Source organism: Dermacentor silvarum, chromosome 1 (genome assembly GCF_013339745.2).
Source record: "Dermacentor silvarum isolate Dsil-2018 chromosome 1, BIME_Dsil_1.4, whole genome shotgun sequence".
Classification (NCBI taxonomy): domain Eukaryota; kingdom Metazoa; phylum Arthropoda; class Arachnida; order Ixodida; family Ixodidae; genus Dermacentor; species Dermacentor silvarum.
Genome location: NC_051154.1, coordinates 124,380,068 through 124,400,653, shown reverse-complemented (window position 1 = coordinate 124,400,653; position 20,586 = coordinate 124,380,068). Strand labels below are relative to the sequence as shown.

Below are 20,586 nucleotides of genomic sequence, written 5' to 3'. Positions count from 1 at the left end.
GGTATGTTGCACTAAGTTTTAAATAGACGGATTGCTCTCTACGCGATGAAGTACTGCATGTTGTTTAGTGTGTTGCTTAGAAACCGCAAGTAATTTTCAGTCCCTGACATCCAGTGGGCTAATCAAGGGAAATTAGTAAACTTTTTTATTTAATGCGAATAGCTTTTTGCCTCTTTCCCCGTTTTTGTGGTTCACGTTCAGTGATCGGTGGTTGGTGGTCGGACTAGCGATCACGCACGGACGCCGATGCAACGGCTGTCGCGCAGAGTTGCAGGGCGCGTTCGTACGCCGCTCAGCGCCAACTAGCTCATTGAGACGCACGTGCTGTCGTGCGTGAGCTTTGTGCGTGATAGTTCTCACGTCGTGCGTGACAATTTCGTCGGATTCCCATTCACTGCCACACGATTATCAGTGTGCCGCAACATGGCAGGATAATGAACGAGAGTATGGGGAGGCGAAACACTAACGCTAAGACACAACACTTTCAAGTAGCAGCCGCTTGATGTAAAGGATAAGATCACCCTTCAAAACACATCATCCGCTGATTCGTATCGAATTCGTACCGCATTTCGATGGGGGAGAAATATAAGAACATCTGTGTACCGTGCATTCGGTGCACATTAAAGAACCCCACGCCGTCAAAATTAAGCCGGAGTCCCCCACTATACGGCGTGCCTCATAATCATTCCGGGGTCTTGGCACGTAAAACCGTGGCGGCCGCATTTCGTTGAAGGCGAAATGCAAAAACGCCCGTGTGCTTACGTTGGAGTGCACGTTAAAGAACCCTAGGTGGTCAAAATTAATCCGGAGCCCTTCATTACGGCGTGCCTCATAATCAGAACTGGTTTTGGCACGTAAAACCCGAGAAAGAAGAATTTAATTTTTAATTTTAATCAAATTTTTATCGATTTTTATCTGGCTTACATTTTGCTCCATCTAGACTGAGGCTTGGATTTTGAAACCGACCTCGATAGGGTGAAGAGGCATTTAATGCCTACATTATTTAGCACGGTTGTAATTCCTCACGAGTGCTCGTCACGGCTGTGGTACGCCACCAACAGCACAGCGTCGTGCGACTCGCAAAAGGCGGTTCTTCGAACAGGGTTACTGCAGCCATTGTAACAGCACTGAAAAGGACGTGTCGCGTTCTTGCAGAGGAGGCGGTGAACGAGGTCAAGCGGCAGGCCGTAGCTGAGCTGCAGAAGGCCGTGTCGGCCGCCGAATCCAAGGCGAGCGAGCTGGTGGCAGCCGAGCGCACCAAGATGGAGCGGCTGCTGGGCGAGGCGCGACGCCAGGCCGCGGAGGAGGCGCTGGCCGCCGTCAACCACCAGGAGGACTCAACCGAGGTGAGTGCGCCGCTTTAGGTGTTATGGTCCCTACCACCGGGGCTTGCGCCTGAGGCCGCGCCAAGACCGCTGAGGAACGGGTGTGTTTCTGACCTGGTCTCCTTGGTTTTTTTACCCCTTAAAGCAGAACTGCTGGAACTGCGGACGTAAGGCAAACGAGACGTGCAGCGGCTGCAACGTGGCGCGCTACTGCGGTGCCTTCTGCCAGCACAAGGACTGGGAGAACCACCATCGCGTGTGCGGCCAGCCGTCCACGAGCCCAAGCAGCAGCGGCGGAGGCCCCGTCGGCAAGCGCAGTCCCACGCCGCCCCGCAGGCTAGAAGGCAAGGTGGACTCGCGCCACTAACTACGCCATCATCGCCATCTCGAGCCCCGGCCACCGACCACCGGGGGCGCCGCAGCGAGCGAGGTGCTCCCAAGATGCCAGTAGTGCGCGTGCGTAGATGCCCTGCTGTTTACGGGTTGCTGCGAGAGGGCACGTCGCGCGCGTCCTCGGTGAACGTACACCTGGGCAGAATAGCGATCAGACTGCGGTTGTTCAAGGCCCGATAATAACTACATATCTACGGTTGCAGCAAGCTCTACAGCAGGAACGAACTTTGCTGCGCTCGCAGACTGGCCGCCCCTGCAGAATGTTAAGAGGTTAAGGACGGCCCTGTTCTTGTTTGCATCATTATAGGACGCAACTCATTTTCCTCGCTTCGTCAGAGTGCTACGAACTCAAAGCACCGCACAGACTCTTGGTGTCTGGCGTCCGCGCAAACGTTGCGGGAAACGCAGTACACCACAGCACTACGTCTGCTGAATCTCATTTTTTTTTTTTTTTGGTCTTGTGTTCGCGAAGGCCAATGCTGTGTATGCCGCAAATGTTTGTTATATTGTGTCGAAAAGGTATTTCTGTTTATCTTGAACCAAACCGGAACATATTATTTTCCGTGAACTGTAATCAAGGTTATGGCTGCTGTTAGGGAGAAAATGGTAGCAGGAAGCGTTGATATGCGGTTGGAGCAGCCATGGCGCACCGTGATGTACCAACGCGTAGTTGACTAAATCGTTCCGCCATGCTGTTGCAAACTGCATCGTTGGAGAGGCGCCGATATCGTGCAAACGTGTGGTGGCGTTGCCTGTGCAGCACTGAGATTTCTGTACTGCTGTCGTCGCAAATGCATCAAGCGTGCACGCGCGCACACGCACGCCTATCGTGCCCCCTTCCAGCTTTGTCCCTTAGAACGCGAGAAAAAAAGGGAGGAGGAAAGCTGCCAATGGTTTGTCTTTTGTTTTGTGTGTCACTGCACATGTCAACCATCGAGTGTCATGAACTGTAAAAAAAAGTATATGAAGTTTAGAAAAAAAAATATATCCGTTGGAGCAAGATCGCGCGCAGCGAACTGGTGGCTCTCCCCTCGTCATCATTCCGACGAGGATTCGTCCATGCTTCGCATCCCTTTCCCACTCACACCCTTGCTCTCTGTAGTCACACTTTTCGCCGCACTACAGCGGCCATGGCCAGTGAAGCTGCTGTCAGCAGACAGGCCATGCGCTTGTTACAGGCGGCCTTGGTTCATGTATATGCAAAGTATGCTAATTTCACCTATTCGCAGTGACAGGCCATCAAAGTGACGCTGTCGTAGCTGTGAGGTCATTTATTGTGAACGCCTGAAACGTCGGAAAGGAAGCGAGGCTACGCTCACTCCTGTTTGTCAGCATGTTCTGCGAAATCTACGTCTACGCCAATGAAACAACGTGGAAGCTAGTCAAACCACAGCCATGATTGTTAGAAATACTTGCAGGAAGATTTAGGAGCGTCTTTTCGTTCTTAGCCTATGTAGACACTACAATCTACTAGCGCCTTCAGAAGTTATTGCATTTCTGCCTTGGCATCGTATCCTCTTTTGCTACGCATGTGTGAACACAACTGCTTTTGAATTCATTTTTCGCTTTAGGAGCACGAGATCGCGTCACTCGTTTGCGCATGAGATATTTTGGACGATCTTTTTTGTGGGGATGACGATGCTGTGCAACGGAAAGCTGCAGTAATCGTATTATTTTATATATAGGTGATGTCTAGGCAGGATAAAAGCGCGACTTTTGGGGTGCAGTTCTCTTTCGTTTGCAGCTTAAGCTCTCAGCTACCTACAGACATTCACATCTAATACACGAAAGGCGATAACTGGAAGAACCATTACTAGTACTCTAGTACTAGTACTAGTGGAGAAGGAAGACTCCATCGCCTATTGGGTCAGTTCCCTCCACACCCACTAAATGCACAAGCGCAGTTTACAAGTACGCCACTTCTTTCAAGCTTTATTTAAGTTCATCTAGTCCAAACAACCATAAATTTTGACTCGTTGCTTGATGGCAGACACACTGCAACATCGAACAAGTTGCTGTTGTTACATTTCTAAAAGACCTTTTTTCCCATTCCTAAAGTTTGCTTGTAATCAGGAATAGCTATCGTGACGAAATACTTTCGCCCAGGAAATGAGATTACAACTGAGATCCGTTGGATTTTTTTTTTTCGTCGACACTTTGTTCCGGTGTATGTGTGTGTATGTGTGTATTCTAGTCGGTCTGGAGATCCCTGGCACGTTGTCTCTTCAGATTGGTTTATTGCCATGTTTGAGCAACATTGCAAGTTCCCTGCACCATCAGACGTGTATTTTGCCATTATGGAAAATAATATTGCACGTTTTCCTTCACTGTGCAAAGGAAGCTGAGATGGCCTGATGGTGAATTTCACTTCTCCCGATTCCTGTAGCTGGAAGCATGTTTTCGATACGGGAGCAGATAAGCTGGTGCGATAAAGGCGCTTAGCGCTGTGACATTGTCTGCGCCATTTTCCGAAACAATGTTGCTGGTTTCCGGCATTGCACCCTCTCAGTGGCGCACCGACGGGGGGGGGGCGTTCGGGTGTTGTAACCCCCCCCCCCCCCCCTGAGGCCGACCTAACCCCCCCTTTTGTTTAGCCCCCTTTCTTTCCTTGCGCATTTGAGTACTGCAACTAAGATGTAAGACGCGCAATCGTCTGCACACTCGCCGAAAGCGCATTTTTTGACAATTTCCCGTGAATAAATTGAAATTAGTGCTATTTAGATGGTATTTGCAAACTGTCAACCCCCCCCCCCCCCCCCCCCCCCCCTGGCAGAGATCCTGGGTGCGGTACTGCACCCTCTTCACAAGGCATTCAACGTCGACAGCAAAGCGTGCTTTCGCGATGGTAATCTTGTAGCATGTAGCCGATGCCGAAGCCTTTATAGCCCTTTTTTAACTAATACAAATTGAATATTTAGAAGCCGGTAGATAGCAACACACGGTGAATGAAATGGGGGTCAGCCACGGACACACGTCTCATGACATTGGCTCGCTTGTCTGAGGCACGTCGCTATATTTTTGAAATCAGCTGGACGAAACAGAACAGCCGTCGCGAAACTAGGTCGGTGTGGCAAGTAATACGACGTCTTGTTCTCACCTTCCACCTAACTGGCTGTTATGTTGATGGAGCTGTATGAGGGAGGTCGACAAGTCATTTTCGTTGATAACCTTCATGCACTACTCAACGTAGTCAACATTCTAAAAGCGCTCCGCGCTGATGAGCAATCTCCTGACATCGCCATATACAAGATCATAGAGAGCACCAGTGCTTTAGGTGCACGCGGTCGTTAATTCAGGAACTCGTACAGTATGTTCCGAGTGCTAGCACAATTTTCTTGCAAGAGACTAATTAATGCAGTACATTAGCTTCCGTCTACAGGAGCACCTTAAAGCCCCAAACCCGCCGGCATAGATTAAGCACAGATCTGACGCACGCACATCACCGGCTACGCACTGCCTCCTTCACTGCTGCTGAGTGGATTCTGAAGGAAGTCGGTCGACGCATTCTTCCATGATGGTCGCTGAATGCGATATCCGCAGTAACCTTTCCGAAACGGCAATATGTGCCTCAAAAATTCGCGTTTCAGCCACAAAAGCGCCCAGCTCAGTGGCTTCCAGCAGAGGCCTGCACGCATTTATTTAACTATAAAATGCTGAATGGGAAACCACGCGGTTATAAAAATAGTGAATTCGGCCCACATATTTCTCTTTTACGCCTTGTATACCAATTGAAAAAAAAATTGCGATTCTATTTTTAGGTATAGGTGCAAGGTCTGTGGTGCATGGAACATGCGATTGCTTCTGAGATTACGAGTGTTGCAGCTCGCGCGCGGCGCAGCGCTGTACAGTATATTCCTTTCTTTTTTATTCTTTGTCTCCTGTATTTAATGTTGCTTCAATTTGATAGGTCTTGCATCGTGAGCTAATGCTGAGACGCCGCTGTGTGCCATCGGTGGTGTGCAATTGTGTTTCTGGCGTTTCTCTGGCGGAAAGAATGATCGCGACGCCCGCCGGTACTTTAAATAGCTGTTTTAAGAGTTGTTTGTAAAGAAGAAAAAAAAAACTGTGTAGAATGTTCGGGTGTTGTACCACACTTAGGCCCGTTCCCCAGGGACCGCAACAAATGTACAACAGTTGATGCTCCGGTGATAACAGCTGCCGTGTTGAACGCAAGCCGTGAAAGTGTGCCGCCTGCTGCCAGGTGCCGGAGGTCTCGCAGCGGCGACCCGTGTTGCGATAAAAAAGTACGCCCCGGAAGGTATTTGGCAGCACTAGACACATCACTGTGGCAGTGTTAAGCGAGGCCCACGTCGACAAGCGTGCCAGCCAACGCCTCGAGGACGCCAGGTCGTCTACGGAGTGCCGAGCAGCAGACTACTTTGTCAGCGAAGACGTACTTCATGCGCTGGTGGCTCTCATCGACTTCGCTCGAGACTCGAACTTTTAAGCCTGCGGTTGCGGACCGCCGATGACGGGTGTGTGTGAGCGGTGTATCAGCGTACGAGTGTGCGTGTGCATGCGTGCCTGCTTGTTCCTTTTCCTCGTCTATCCAGAAAAAAAAAAAAATTGCGCTCTCACGCGCGTGACAAAAGTTGCCGCGCCTGCGGGCAGCGCTTGAGGTCGCGAGGAGATGCGCGCGCGTGTCGACGCGAGATGCCTAATATATAGATACACATATACATAGACATACGAAACTCGCGCCGGAACCTCGCGATGCTCACTCTCTTTTATTCCGTATAGCTGTTGACGTGTGCCCTAGATGTTGTTCTCTTTATTTTTGTTTGTGAGTCGGAGAGTCTCATTGCGCGTATGAAGTGAAGTCGAGGCATGGCAGCTGCAACACTGTGTACCCACCCTCGTTGTAAAAAATATCGACGCTGTTTTAGCTATTCTCGGCGTCCTCTTTCTTTCGAGTCGTGGCTTAGTTTCTGTGAGGAAAAAAAATGTCGAGTACTTTTTTTTTTTTTTTTGGTCTTTCTTCGACCCATCGTTTTCCTTGTGTTCCTCAATACATGGCGCACGTGCCATTCATATGCAGCGCCGTGAACAGTGGTTTTTCTTCGAAAGAAAACGGACTCAGCGCTGGCTGAGGACGCACAGACTAGTCGACATGCCGTAACGTAGCTCGAGAGACTCGACCCGCTTGCGAGACGTCCGCCCTTGTAGCGCTGGTAAGCGACATGCGGGAGGGGCAGGAGTGACTAGGAAACCCATTACGTCTATCTCGGGACACTTCCCGTTGAAAATTCCCCGCTGATAAGCAACGCTTGCAGAGCGGCATAATAATTTCCGTTTCAATTCCCTGTGTAGACCGCACTTTTATTACTCCCCTTTTTTTTTTCCTTCTCTTTTTTTTCTAAATAGACATCATACATTAAAGGGATAGTACGACTAAATAAAAAAAAAAAAACAGCGCTAATTAAGCTGCACTCCTTCTTCAACGCCCTCTCCATCCACGCCTCATCTTACACTTGCGGACACTTGTCTGCCTTTGATTACGCGGTCCGTCGCGTGTTCCATTCGGACGTGTCACTTGCTGGCGCTGTGATGGCATCGCAGTTTCTGCGTTTCCGCCTCGACAACGCTTCACACAGCCGCACGCAGGTCTAAAGCTGAAATCAGATTAGAAGGCATCGCGTGACGGTAATGAGAGGGCCACGAGTTGTCAAGCTGTCGTGCGTTCGCAGAAGCGCCCTGTTACTTATCACTTGCCACGCGTCCACTTTAGTCAAGTGCTCGTTTTAGGGGTGTGACTGCGTTTTCTAGTCGCTTTGTACGCATTCTTTTTGGCATAGACATCGTACGCGATCTGCTGAAAGAATCCGATGAGCCTTCTAATTTTTTTCCCCCTCGTCAGTCATCGGTATGCTCACTTCGAAACTAAGTAAGTTGCTCGACTCTGCCAGCCACAGCAGTGCACGTATCCGCTTTGGTTTCGCGTAAGCGAGTACAGTACACTGCTCTCAAATCATGCCTTTGTTGGCGTCGTTGGGGTGGAATTGTTTTACGCGTATGCGCCTAATCGGACATGGGTGTACAATGGCCCGGTGGAGCCACTGAATCTCGACGTCAGGAAAGCCCAAAGCGTGTCATAGCGGGCGTCTAACATCAGTGTCGGAAATGACGCCCGAAACTCGCTAAGCCGGTGATTATTTCTTTTCGTTTTTTTTCCCTAGTCACCTGCCCGCAAAGTCGCTCGGCTGCCGTATGCGCGAGTGAAAGTGGCGAAGTGCACGCCGATATCTAGTCACGTCTGGTCGCATCGGAATCAAAACCGCTAGGACAACCCACAACACCGCTCACGAATGTTCTTACTCGGGCATCACAGAATGGGCGTTTCCGAAGGCGCGCACAATGTGCACGAAATGTGAACGCATCCAGCGAGCGCGTACTAAACTTGCTGCGGCTCAAGTTACCGTACAGCATAACCAAGAAGGAGGCGTCTGTCCGTCGCGGAAGCTCATCTTAGGTTTTAGAATACAATGGCCGACATTTTGACGCAACTACATGTGTCAGTAAGCTTGCTGTAAAAAATCTGCTGAAATACTGCGCAAACATCCCCTGTTTGCATAAAATATCGCCCTAATGCAAAAATTTATCCGTTTCTCCGCACGCGGACCTTGTGACTTGACCAGTGAAATTTCACGATGACGTGGCCCACTGAACTTACGGGCTGCCTGGTCTCTCGACTACCGCGTGCTGTCAATGACAGAATGCCGCTTGAAATTAGAATTAGAGTCGTTCTTAATATGATCTGACCGACTAAATTTATCCCAACGTTGATGACTCGGCCCCAATAGCTACCTCACTTGCAGGGCCTAGCACCCAACCGCATCACAGAAACTTCTCAAATGCTTTAGGGCGTAGGCTGAAAAAAAAAAAAAAAAAGAAAACACCGGCTAGTAATTTCTTGCATGGCGCATGTGTCGATGCAAGCACCAAGTGTCGATATAAGAAAAAAAAAACGCACACACATCACTGCCGCACGAATCTCCCTCTAGTTTTGCGGTTTCATACTCAAAACAGACTGAATTTTAACTTGTGTTTCCAAAACACTGCTAGGATTTTATGGTCAATGTAACGACACAAGAATGGCGGCGCTTATTTGGTTGAGTTACCACTTTCCAGTTCAGTCACCTGGCCCAAGAATTTTCTCTCAGCTGCCTGGCTCGCTTTTTATAGTGTAAAAATTGTGTCGCTGATGATGATCGTACGCCTAGTATGTGTGTAATGCCTTGATGATTGCTTTGTTTTACCTTGTGTCGTTGATGTGTTGTCCTGCTCGGGAGCCGCCTTCGGCAGTGTTTTTCCCGATGTGACCCTTGTAGCGAAAAAAAAAAAAAAAAGTGCACGGAGAACAGCCTTCGGAGTGCTCTCGTGGTGTATTTGCCCAAGTACCTCACGGCGAACTGGAAGAGCGTTCTCCGAGTCCGTGAATCACAGTGCCACATTTTCGAGTCTCTGAGTGCCACGCTCCGTGGCCTCTGTAGGACGCACCTGTACATTTCGTTCTGTCTCCCTCGCGCCGTCTACCTCGAGCCTATCTCTTGGTGCTGTACTAATGTGTCGTCTGCTGAAACGTCTGCATTTCTATGTTTCTCCTCCTTGCTTCCTTTTCTTTTTGTTTTCTTCACCAGTTGATCTGTAATTCTGCGCATTCATTCACTTGTTTGACTGACATCATCCACGTGTAAACTTTCCACATACACGATATAAACAAAGAAGTCTGTGCGACATCGAGTCACCTGTCCCCGCCAGGCGTCTCTCCTGTGACGCCGGCCATGCGCTATGAGTGTATGTAAAATACAGCATACGTAAAAATCACCATTGTCGCGGTGGCGCCAAAAGCTTCAGAGACGGTATCTGACGTTGTGTTGAAGCCGTGTACATGTGACAACTCTAATTTAAATGAATAAACGCTTCTATTGTGCCCTGGCCCATGCGTGACTTCTGAGTTGCTTGTTTTCTCGGCCTGCTTCGGCCGAGAACGATGCATGTTGTATCGGCCTGGCCCTCTTTGGTTGAGGCTGGGGTGACAGACGCCGCCTCTTATCCGTCAGATGACCGCCATTGGATGGCTTCATTTCGGTTTCTTTTGCCTCGCCGGTTATATTGAAACAGCGAGAATAAGAGTCGTTAAGAAATGGAAACTCAACACCGAACTGTAATTACGAGGAACCATTTATGTGCTGTCCTCTTATGTAGCTAATGCCCCTCATTTGGCATTTAAGGGTTAAATAAATGATGATGATAATGAATTCTTCAGCTGCTCAGGATACGTTGCAACCGTACCCGACTGTGAGACGTTGGATTACACGCACGGAGCCGTAAAAAGTGCTTCCGATATACTTCGAAAATTTTGCGAAGTTGTTAAACAACTTCGTGGTTTTAAGGATGCATATATGCTTCCCTGGATGAATATGAAGAACCGAGGTGGTATGAAATTTTCGTCTTTGTTGGCAATTTCTTTTTCGTTTTTCTTTCCCCCTATTTCTTTTTCATTTCGTTCTTTAGCACCGTGCATACAAACAAAAAATTGTGAGCCCCTGACTCGTTTCATTTCAAGAAAAATAGAGGGAACGAGAAGGCGGCCCAGCTTTAGCGCATATTTTCCCGACTTCCCGGCTGAGAGACCTGCAGCAGTGGTTCAACAGCTGAAAGGCATTCTGCTGCTGAGGACGAGGTTCACGTTCGATACCAGGTTGGTGCGACCTCCATTTCTCCTGAGGGACACGAAAACCTGCGCTAGCTTCTGCTTCAGCAGTGTGCAAGATAAAGTCAGTGCGACAGTTTTTCAGCATGTTGTCCTCTCTGCCTCTCTATTGGCACGTCAGAATAATTATTTATTTATCTGTTTATCAATTTATTTATTTATTTATTTATTTATTTATTTATTTATTTATTTATTTATTTATTTATTTATTTCGATTGCAGTTCCAGCTCTGTTTTCTGCGTTTGCCCATAACTTCGATTCTACGTCTGTCGAGTCCATCTCCGACTTCGCTTTTGGAGACCCCTGTACAAGAGGGGATTGCGAATTAGAGATTCAGCCGCGTCGCTGTCCCATCAGTCAAGTGCGCGCTCGCCCTCTTTCCAAGCACGAAACAGCCCAACTACAATTGCACCATCATCATTGCAGAGACAGTCCCGTTTGTTCTGACGGGACGGTGTCTCATCAAATTACACTGAATCGAGTCAAAACGTTCTGCCTAACCATTTCAATCGACGTCGGCGCGCAGCAATGAATCACTGGCTACTGCGATCGAAACTTCCGATAACTTGGACAACTGAGGTCACCAAGATAACGTCTAGTAAGGCGGACGATTTCTTATTGCGTGTTCAAACATGGCGGGCGAGTTACATAAAAGCTGACGCTTCTCCGCCCACTGCTTAGACGCGCGGCAATTAGAAAAACTGCACGAGTATCTTTCTCTCTCCCCCCCCCCCCCCCCGCCGTTCTGCATACGTAAAAAGCACGTGCACGGAAGAGTACGTGCTTCAAGTACATCCGTGCCTGGGCGTCCCTACATCGTCACTTCTGCATAATAAGGCTCTCATTCCCACACCCGCTCTGGCACGTAATTTGGAAGCGTATAGAAACACAAACGAACGGCCGACATTTTTTTTTTTTTTTTTTTTTTTGCTTCGGTACACCGTGTCGTCCAAGCTGACCACGTCAGTTGCTGCGCATATATAGTATTCAAGAAGGGGAAAAACCGTAAGCACGTTTCGTAAGAACGCCTGATTTCCCATAGGAACATAATTGGGCTTCGCTTCCTCGGTTTGCTTTTCTGTTTGAATACCCGTGCCGAATCCTCTCTCAAAAAAAAAAAAAAAAAGAAAGAAAAATAAAGAAAAAGAACACGGCGACCGGCCGAACTCGATCCCTATCACGTGGACACAGCGGCAATGAATTGCGGAGGTGCGCCTGCAGTTGACGCAGTGTCAGGCCATTTTTTTCTTTCTTGCATAAGCTTGCACACTGCCGGAATACCCAGCAGCCTGGTCGTCCTCCGCCAGGGCGGTGCACGACAGCTGCCGCGGAGTCGCTCCCCCTTCTCCTCTTTGCGCGGCGTGTGAACCTTTCTGGGGGCTGGCCAACAAGCCGCGCTGCTGTGTTTCCCGGTTGGCCAAGAACCTGTTAATCCACAAACTCGGGTGAGATAATAATCATAAAAAAAAATTATGGCGGTTACAGCGGCGAATGTCTTCTTTCAGCATCGGGCGCCTCTAAACGATTCTTGATGCTTGAACGTTAGATGCAAAAGAGAACGTTTAATTTTTAGCCTTTCGATCGAATCTGTGTATACGTGAAATGCTTTCTTCGCGGAGTGCACCTCGTTGTTTTCGGGTCGTCGGTTCGATTTCTGGTGCAGACGTACATCCACGTCCACGCTTCTCCGAGGCGCTTTTACTTCACGTTCGTTCGTCGAATTAGGCTTGCAACGCGTGGAGATAGCGTCTTTCCTGCGAAAACATGTCGTGCATTCCGTCATAGGCGCTGGGCCAGCGCCGCTCGGAACGATGACAGATGCCGCGGCGCAAGGGTGGCTGCTGCCGCCGGTCGCTGACCGCCGCAAATTGTGTACGAGCCGCTGTCAAAAAGTAACCGTGCCTTAAAGGCTACACTTGTATTTAACAAATCTAAATGCCACAGTATATAGCTGACACGTTCCGAATATTTTTCGACCGTTCACTATACAGATCTTTCCACATTGACCGAACGTCCTCATGAGAAATGTGGCATGATCGCAGCACACACCCTCGAATGTGTGTACCCCTTCGCGGTGAAAGCAGCATGGAGGCGCCTGCGTGGCAGTTTAACAGGTGTATAAATGGTAAAACAAAATATAAATCGGAAAGTCGAGCTCCTCTGATGCACCCCGCTTCGGCTATGGCTGACCTTTCGACGACGCCGAACTCCATATCATAGTTTATCAATCCGGCGTTGTTGAATTGGTTGTGTAATGGAATGTTACACATAGCTTAATACAACAGAGACTCCAAAATTCTCTGCATTACAGTAAGGTCTTAATCGTGTCGTTATACCGAAACGACTTATAGTAGCGAGCAGATGTCTGCAGGTAGCTGTTGAATGGGTATGCATATAGAACGCTGAGGGAGGTGATTTATTCCATTCTAATGAATTGCCATTGGATGAGAGGGCTGCAGCCACTATATCTAGCGGGGAATATTACCGCCAGCCTGAGTGAAGACGGGCGGGCAAGTGAGGAGAGGTGGTGGTAGAAAAATGTATTCATTTGACTGGCACGCGCAGATATGACCACCCATCCCGACTGTTGTCGTCCGGAATGGAATGGGTAAAAAGAGGTGAAACTACACAGCCAGGCCCTTTTCTGGAAGAACCTTGAGGAACAAGTCCAGCACGTGACGAGTGGTTCCACACTACGGCGCAAAGACGAAATAAGTTCCGACCACTATAGCGACACCGGAATAGAATGTGCTCACAGCGTTTTAGGATCATGAAAATGAAACAGTCGGACACAACGGGCTTAGAGAGCTGAATGTCAAACGCATTTCGCATGTTCACCTCCTCGAGGACAATGTGAAGCCCGCGATAAGGTTATATATATATATATATATATATATATGCCCCCATTCTTTTTGCAGTGACATGAGCATGGTGCGGCGGCACACGGCGGCAGCAAAAATATCACAAGTCTGCTTGCTGAGTGCATTCCTCAAGTGATACATTCACTGGACCTGGCCCTTGATGATTCCCATTTGTTCAAACCGCTTGAAGTGCCTTTTGGCGGAATTAAGTTCATAATCGGAATTGGAGGCAGTTTATTGTTATACCAGATGTGTTGTATTCAGAGAATTGTTTGTCTTCCGGGTCGTAACGTAATTGTCTAAGCCCAGCCCATGGTAATCAAGCAAGAATACAGACAGCATGCAGGCAGCTAATAAAATGTTATACACGAATAAACAGGGGGCCGAATTTACAAAGCCTTTCTTCGTAATTGCTCGTTGCCGTTGCTCGGCCGTCTTCACTAATATGCCGCGCATGAGGATTGGCTGGAATTTGGACTTACGTGAATACGGCCCAGAACATTACAACGTACTAAAAAGTTTATGTATAAGTAACAAAGAATTTGAACATAATAGCAGGTACAGGAATTGAAACGCACAAAATACATTGTGTGTAGAAGATGCACTGATACGAGTACACTTCAGCACTAATGATGGGCTGAAGGCTGCTGGCATTCCCGGCTTCGGAATCACCCACAGGATTTTGGCGGTCGTGAAATCTGCGCGTTGCAGAAGCATTCGCGCATTTCAAATTATATATCCGCCGGGGTGGCTCAGTGAGCTAAGGCGTTGCGCTGCTGAGCACGAGGTTAGCGGGATCGAATCCCGGCCGCGGCAGCTGCATTTCGATGGAGGCGAAATGCAAAAACGCCCGTGTGCTTGCGTTGTAGTGCACGTTAAAGAACCCCAGGTGGTCAAAATTAATCCGGAGCCCCCCACTACGGCGTGCCTAATAATCAGACCTGGTTTTGGCACGTAAAAACCCCAGAAAAAAAAATAGCCAACTCAGCCTAATTGGCAACAGCCACGCGCTCACGGCGCCCTCTCGATTCCACAAGACGCCTCAGGCAAACGTTCAGCAGCGCTGCGCAATTCCTGCGTTTCGACATTGTCGCTAGGAATGTCGTTATGTGCTGAACGCATGATGGGTGGAGTTGAAAAATGAGATATTGCTTGTCACTTGTTTTTTATTATTATTGCGCTGTCAGGCAAAACTAATTACCAAGGCTTTCTGACTGGGACTGATATCTTGAAGAAAACAAGGCACGTACCATATCGTAACACATTTCTGAAGCTATATTTTCGCAAATAGTTATCGTTCAAAGGTGTCGCTTGATAGACTGCGGTGCACCTCTCATTGAACCGGTATAGGTACAGCCGAACCAATTAAGCGCGGTGTGAGAAGTTAGGCCTGTATTCACAAAGCAGTTTGCACTCCAGAGAGGTTCGTATCGTAAATGTGGTCCCTTACCTTTATCTCTACGCTCCGGAGAATGCCGAGATAGAATGCATCATTAGAAGGACGTATAAGCAAGCCTTGGGACTTCCAGCGAATACGTCAAACGAGAGGTTCCTGGCGCTTGTCGTGCACAACACACTAGACGAACTTATTGAGGCCCCCAGAGTGGCGCAGTATGAAAGACTATAAGGCAGAGTTTGACGGGCAGACACATCTCAGAGGGCATCGGAATAACCCAAGAAGCACAGCACGGACTGCGGAGAGACATCCCAAGGAAAATAAGGGAACATCTCTCAATACCCCCAATCCACAGAAACATGCACCCGGAGTTTCACGAAGAAAGAAGAATCGCAAGAGCGAGAGCTCTCCACAAAAGATTCAGTAGTGCCAGGGACGTGTTCTATGTGGACGCGGCGGAGCACCCAAATAGACAGAGTATGTCGATAGTTGCTACGAGTTAGTGGCACTGTAAAAACAGGAAAGGCGGAGGTGCCGGAGGGGGCTGCCATAGCACTGGCAATAGCCTCCACGGAGGCCAACATCATAGTCAGCGACTCCAAGACCGCCGTCAAGAACTATGCCAAAGGAAGAATCTCGCCGGAAGCGCTAAGAATTTTAGCCAACTTTCGTGAAGATCGAGATGTTTACATTATATGGGCACCCGCACACTCCTCCTGTCCCGGGAACGAAATAGCGCACAACCTGGCTCGAGAACTGACGGACCGAGCAGGTGACACGCAAATACTGGGAACGTCGCGTCGCGCAAACGCCTTGGCAGAAGATCAGGCCCGCGATGCGGAGCGCAAGCGGCAATGTTGGGCCGATCCTGTGGCTCGTGTGGCCAAGCTAGACAAAGACGTAACCAATAATTGAGGAAGACTTTAATGAATGGTCGGGATTAACCCAGTGCTAAACACCGGGGCCGCACATTTCAGCTTCTGCTGGTTTACCATCTGTACGGGGTGCATGGCGGTGTAATTTTTATATTTAATAGAGGTGGCCGAATATCAGATTTTTTTCAATATGGATTGAATACGAATAGTAAGTATCGAATATCGAATCAAATAGCCAACCGCAGGGGCCCTATATATTTACAGCTGAAATATTTACTTCGGCAAAACTAGGTATCACACTTGTACTGACTACCAAGAAAGGCAGCTAACTACAGGTACAATTATGATCAGCTTTAAGCACAAGATCACTATTTGCCGTTTAAAAACTGCTCGAATAGGCTCTCAACTTAGAACCTGGTTGCAAACAAGTCTTCCAAGAATGAATGGCTGTTGTATGAGTATCTTTCCAAAAACGATAAATAAATAGTTCCCGAAAACGAATCAGAAGTTGTGTAAAAAGAAAACTAAAAGCTACCGAAGGAGTTGTGTACAGATGTAGAAGGGCCCGTTGCAAGGAATAACTCAAATGGTTGTAAATCTGCTACACGACTGGACTGCCAAAAACATTTAACGACAGACTGCAAGCAAAAAATCACTGGGTGTCGTGTAGGCTTCCGCCGCGAATCCGAAAACGTACCTCGCATTACCCATTTTGTACGAAACGTTTTGTCCTTGTTTCACTTCTGATAGTTTGCGATACTTTATTTAACTGATTGAGAACAGTAACAATATTTTAACACTAGGCTGTTGCAAAATAGTTGGCTAGTTTTAAGTATCAGCAAATAACGATTAGTTAGCGCGTAATATTCGATTCGTATTCGAAACTTCAAATATTCGCCCATCCCTATTATTTAACAAACAAACGAAATGAGTAAGAAGCTGCCAGATGATGGTGCCGCATGGTGTCGGAGAACACGGCACCGATTCTGTGGCCTTCGAGATCGGAACACGTGGAACACGTTGAAGGCTCATTTCGGTGCCATGCCGATAGTATAAAGCTCAGTGCAGGGCCACATTGCGATTATTGGAGGGAGCGCGCATCGCAGTAGGCTCGGTGCGATGATTAAGGGGGTATAAAAAAAGTGGTCGCAGTTTCACCTGAAAGGCGAAGCATCAATTGCGATAGCAAATTTGTAGAGAGCTATACGGAGTAATGATAGTAGCTTTATCAGCTGTATAAACTTGGACATGCAGCAGCACCGGCCGCACGCAGAACTTGTCGACGCCGTCGGCGTTTTGCCCGCGTTCACACAAAGTGCGTGCGGCGTTGGTGACTGCCGAAGCCTCTGATATAAATAGGCACTTGGTGCCGCAGCTAAACGTCGCCTCCCTTCCCCCCCCCCCACCCCTCCCCCCTTAAGAAGGCGCGTTCCCTCTACATATATGGTTATTGTACAGGAGGAAAGAGACGCCTACTTATGCAGCCCTTAAGGGAGCACGGCGCAGAACGCGCGTTTGTTCTCCGCCGTGGGTTCACTCTCCGTGAAAGCGCGCGTCCCTCGCGCCCTTTCACTCGCACATACAGCGTTCGGCGACGCTCGGCGACGATTTCATCTCCATTGACGTCATACGGAACCTCGCGGCGACGGCGACGACGACGGCGACGCCGGCGGCAGAAATATGCTTTGTAGTGTCCATATAATTGCTATCGCAATAAAATGTCACAGTTTCGCCCTAAGGGCGAAGCAATTAATGCGATAGCAACGCAGCAATGTCATACGAAGTAAGGTGAGCGGCTTTGGTAGCAATATGAATTGTAGTAAACATGAGCTGATTAAGTAAGCAGGTGTGCTGCGGCGTAAGTAGGCCGATATGAAGAGAGACTCGATGACCACGAGAAGGCGCGTGTGAAACGGTGGTGTTGATGAGAGGCGCTTCCCGTGGGCAGCGCGTGCGAAGGGACACACCTGTAGCGCTGCACTGCCGATCCGGGCAGCATTGCATGTGTAGCGTGCGTTGGAAAATGTGGCCCAGACTATTACTAACTGAATGAACAAGCGTGGTGTGAGCGCGCACAAACAAACATGAATAGATCACACTGAATGACTGCAGACAACGACTGTCAAAACGCTGGCAGCAAGCGCATACGCCGCAGCGGCGAATGTACGTGCGGTCTATCGCTTCAACGGAAACTGAGCGGCGAATGCACGGCGCATAAAGGTCAGAGCCGTGTGGAGATAAGAGACGGTGCGGTCGAGCGACGAGCGCGGTTCCCCCCCCGCTCCCTCAGGCGCTGGCGTCTCGCTTCCTTGCTTGCGCGTGGGAGATTGAGTGCGTTCGCTCTCCGTGATAGCGCGCGTCCCCGCACGCTTCCGCTCGGGCATACGGCGTGCGGCGAAGATTTTATCTATAGGGAACCTCACGGCGACGGCGACGCCGACGGAAGAAATCCGGTTGAAGTGTCCATATAATTGCTATCGCAATAAATCTCCCCAATAGTATAGACCGCTGGCGCGTAGCGATGTTATTGATACGGTCGAGAATGTTCTATTAAAGCATGATTGTCGTATTTTTTTTCTTTTAACGTGAACAACTCGTACTGGCCGTCCAATTGTTTAGCCCTTTTGCAAATAAAGAAGCTCTAAATAGTATGGCCAGAAGCTTATCAAAACATGGAGGACGCTTAACCTTCGCCTTTAAGAGTGGAACGCGATAGCATTCAAAGATACCTGAATGCTTGTCGGGCTTCCCGGTAACTGCAGTTTTCTTTTTTCTCCACCTTCGCCTCTGCGCGCCGCTGCCGTCTTACGCTGCCGAGGAGGTGAGCCCCATCTGAATGGTGTTTTTGCAAGTAACCTACCCGGCGCGCCACTGTTATTATGGTGGAAAAGGGGTTTGTGTTTGAGTTTCCTCTTAAGAACTATGTTTTCTCGTACATTCAAATTACAATCGGATGATATCACCGTCTTTAGTTGTGGTTAAGTCGTACTTTACGATTTTGCTGACGGATCTTGCTTTGAGAAATTCAATTTTTGTTCAGTAACGCTTTGCGCCACGTGGAAGGCTTGCGCGGTCGGGGTGGTTCGGGATGAGCCACCGACGCCGGCGAGCCCACGTCGACACCGACAACGACGCCGGATTTCTTGCGACACGGGGCCCTTAACGCTATTGGTTGGTAGGTAACAACTTTATTGATAGTCCTGCAGAGCTTTGTCCGACCGGGCCTTAGGTTTCCCACGTGTGGACGTCGAGGTGTTGCCTCGCCGCCGCCCCGCGGGCCTGATGGACGGCACAGAGTTGATCGCCGAGGCTGGGGCTGAGCGGCCCACCACGGAGGAAGGGTTCCGGAGTTAGCACCGTGCGAGTTTTCGTTACAGTCCCAGAGCATGTGAGTTAAAGTGGCTATCTCAGTGTGGCAGACCTTGCATATATTTGTAGGGTATGTACCGGGGTAGAGTCTGTGGTATTGTGCCGGGTTAGGTTACGTTAGCGTCTGCAGTTGTATGAAGGCCACCGCCTGCGCCCTGTCCAGCTTGTCGCTGGGCGGAGGCAAGGTTCGGCGGGCCAGGCAGAGGGCCTTGGTAATTTCGTTGTAGCTCGCCAAGCAGTCTTTAGTGCTGTCCCATGGACGACGGTCGCCGGCACGGTTCGCGAGCTCGCGCGCCTTGGCGTGTGTCGTCTCGTTTCGGTTGCGATGCGTGTCCGATACTTCTCCCATGTGCGCTGGGAACCATTGGATTCTGGTTTGAAATTCTACCTCCCGCTGGACGTGGCGATTGCTCAGTACTCGGGGCGCTCTCCGTGAGATCCATCCTTTGGCGAAGTTTCTGACCGATTGTCGTGAGTCGCAGAGAACCGTCGTGCACGTCGGATCCGTGAGGGCGAGTGCAACCGCCGCTTCCTCCGGTTCTTCTGCGCGCGCGCACGCGTGCCTTCGAATCAACCACCGCATCCGCGAATCGCGAGCGTTCTGCGTATTCCGCGGCGTCAACGAATCGTGTCCCCGGTTCGTCTCCGTGGGTGTGGAGCAGAGCTCTGGCCCTGGCCACCCTTCTGCCCGGTTGTGTTCCGGGTGGACGTTCCGTGGAATCGGGTCGACTCTTAGCGTTTGTCTTATCGCGTCCGGAACGGCGACTTTCTGTCCCTGTTGTGTGTGGTGACGGATGCCGAGACTTTCCATGATCTGGCGTCCCGCTCTCGTGCCCGCTAACTTTTCTTGTTGTGAAGTGCGCTGCGCCTCGGCGATTTCGCTCAGCGTGTTGTGAAGCCCGAGCTGGAGCAAGCGGTGCGTGCTGGTGGACTGGGGTAGACCCAGTGCTATCTTGTACACCCTGCGGTTGAGGACGTTGATCTTGGCTTCTTCTCCCTTGTACCAGTTGTGGAATGCCGCGACGAACGCAATATGGCACATGGGGAAAGAGTGTATGAGTCGTGTGAGACTCGCCTCACTCATTCCGTTTTTTCTGCTAGTGACCCTCTTGAGGAGTCTCATGGCACTGGCTGTCTTGTGCTTGAGTTTAGTAATCGTTGCGCCGTTGACGCCGTTGGCCTATATTATCACGCCCAGGACCCTTATTTTCTGCACTGTTGGGATGATTGCTCCGTTGCTCGTGCGTAGTCTGATCTCTTCGTATTCTCACCTGGTCGTCGCCGCATTCCCACCACCTCCGGGTGATTTGCCCCTTTGCGTGGGCCGGTAGTGTAGGAGTTACGACTTTGTCGGCGAACATCGTAACCCCGTACCCATGAGGTGTTCCTCTATTGTGTCAATTGCTAGTTGCAGCGCCGTTTCGATGTCGCTGTGTTCGTGCACCCAGATGGTGATGTTATCGGCGTATAGGGTGTGCCGGATGAATTCGAGTTCCTGCAGTTTTTCGGCTAGCCCAATCATGACCAGGTTGAATAGCGTGGGCGAAATGACCGAGCCCTGCGGGGTGCCGGTGCTTCCCAGCGTTTGCTCTTCTAGGTGGAGGCCGCCGGCCACTAAAACAGCTCATCTGTCCGTCAAGAAATCTTTCACGTA

The 20,586-nt window shown here is 49.6% G+C and overlaps 1 protein-coding gene across 7 annotated transcripts in view; it reads left to right on the top strand.

Annotated features, from left to right (window-relative positions):
- Positions 1-4,218, top strand: part of LOC119435993 (protein CBFA2T3) — a 122,107-nt gene extending 117,889 nt beyond the window's left edge. For 6 of the 7 annotated variants that reach the window (XM_049673137.1, XM_049673127.1, XM_037702710.2 and 3 more), the window contains exons 10-11: positions 1,156-1,346; positions 1,471-4,218. In XM_049673137.1, the coding sequence (XP_049529094.1) occupies positions 1,156-1,346; positions 1,471-1,692 (413 nt within the window). In that variant the 3' untranslated portion in view covers positions 1,693-4,218. The remainder of the gene's footprint in view (positions 1-1,155; positions 1,347-1,470) is intronic. The other variant, XM_049673133.1, reaches the window with a different exon arrangement.
- Positions 4,219-20,586: the final 16,368 nt, after the last annotated feature.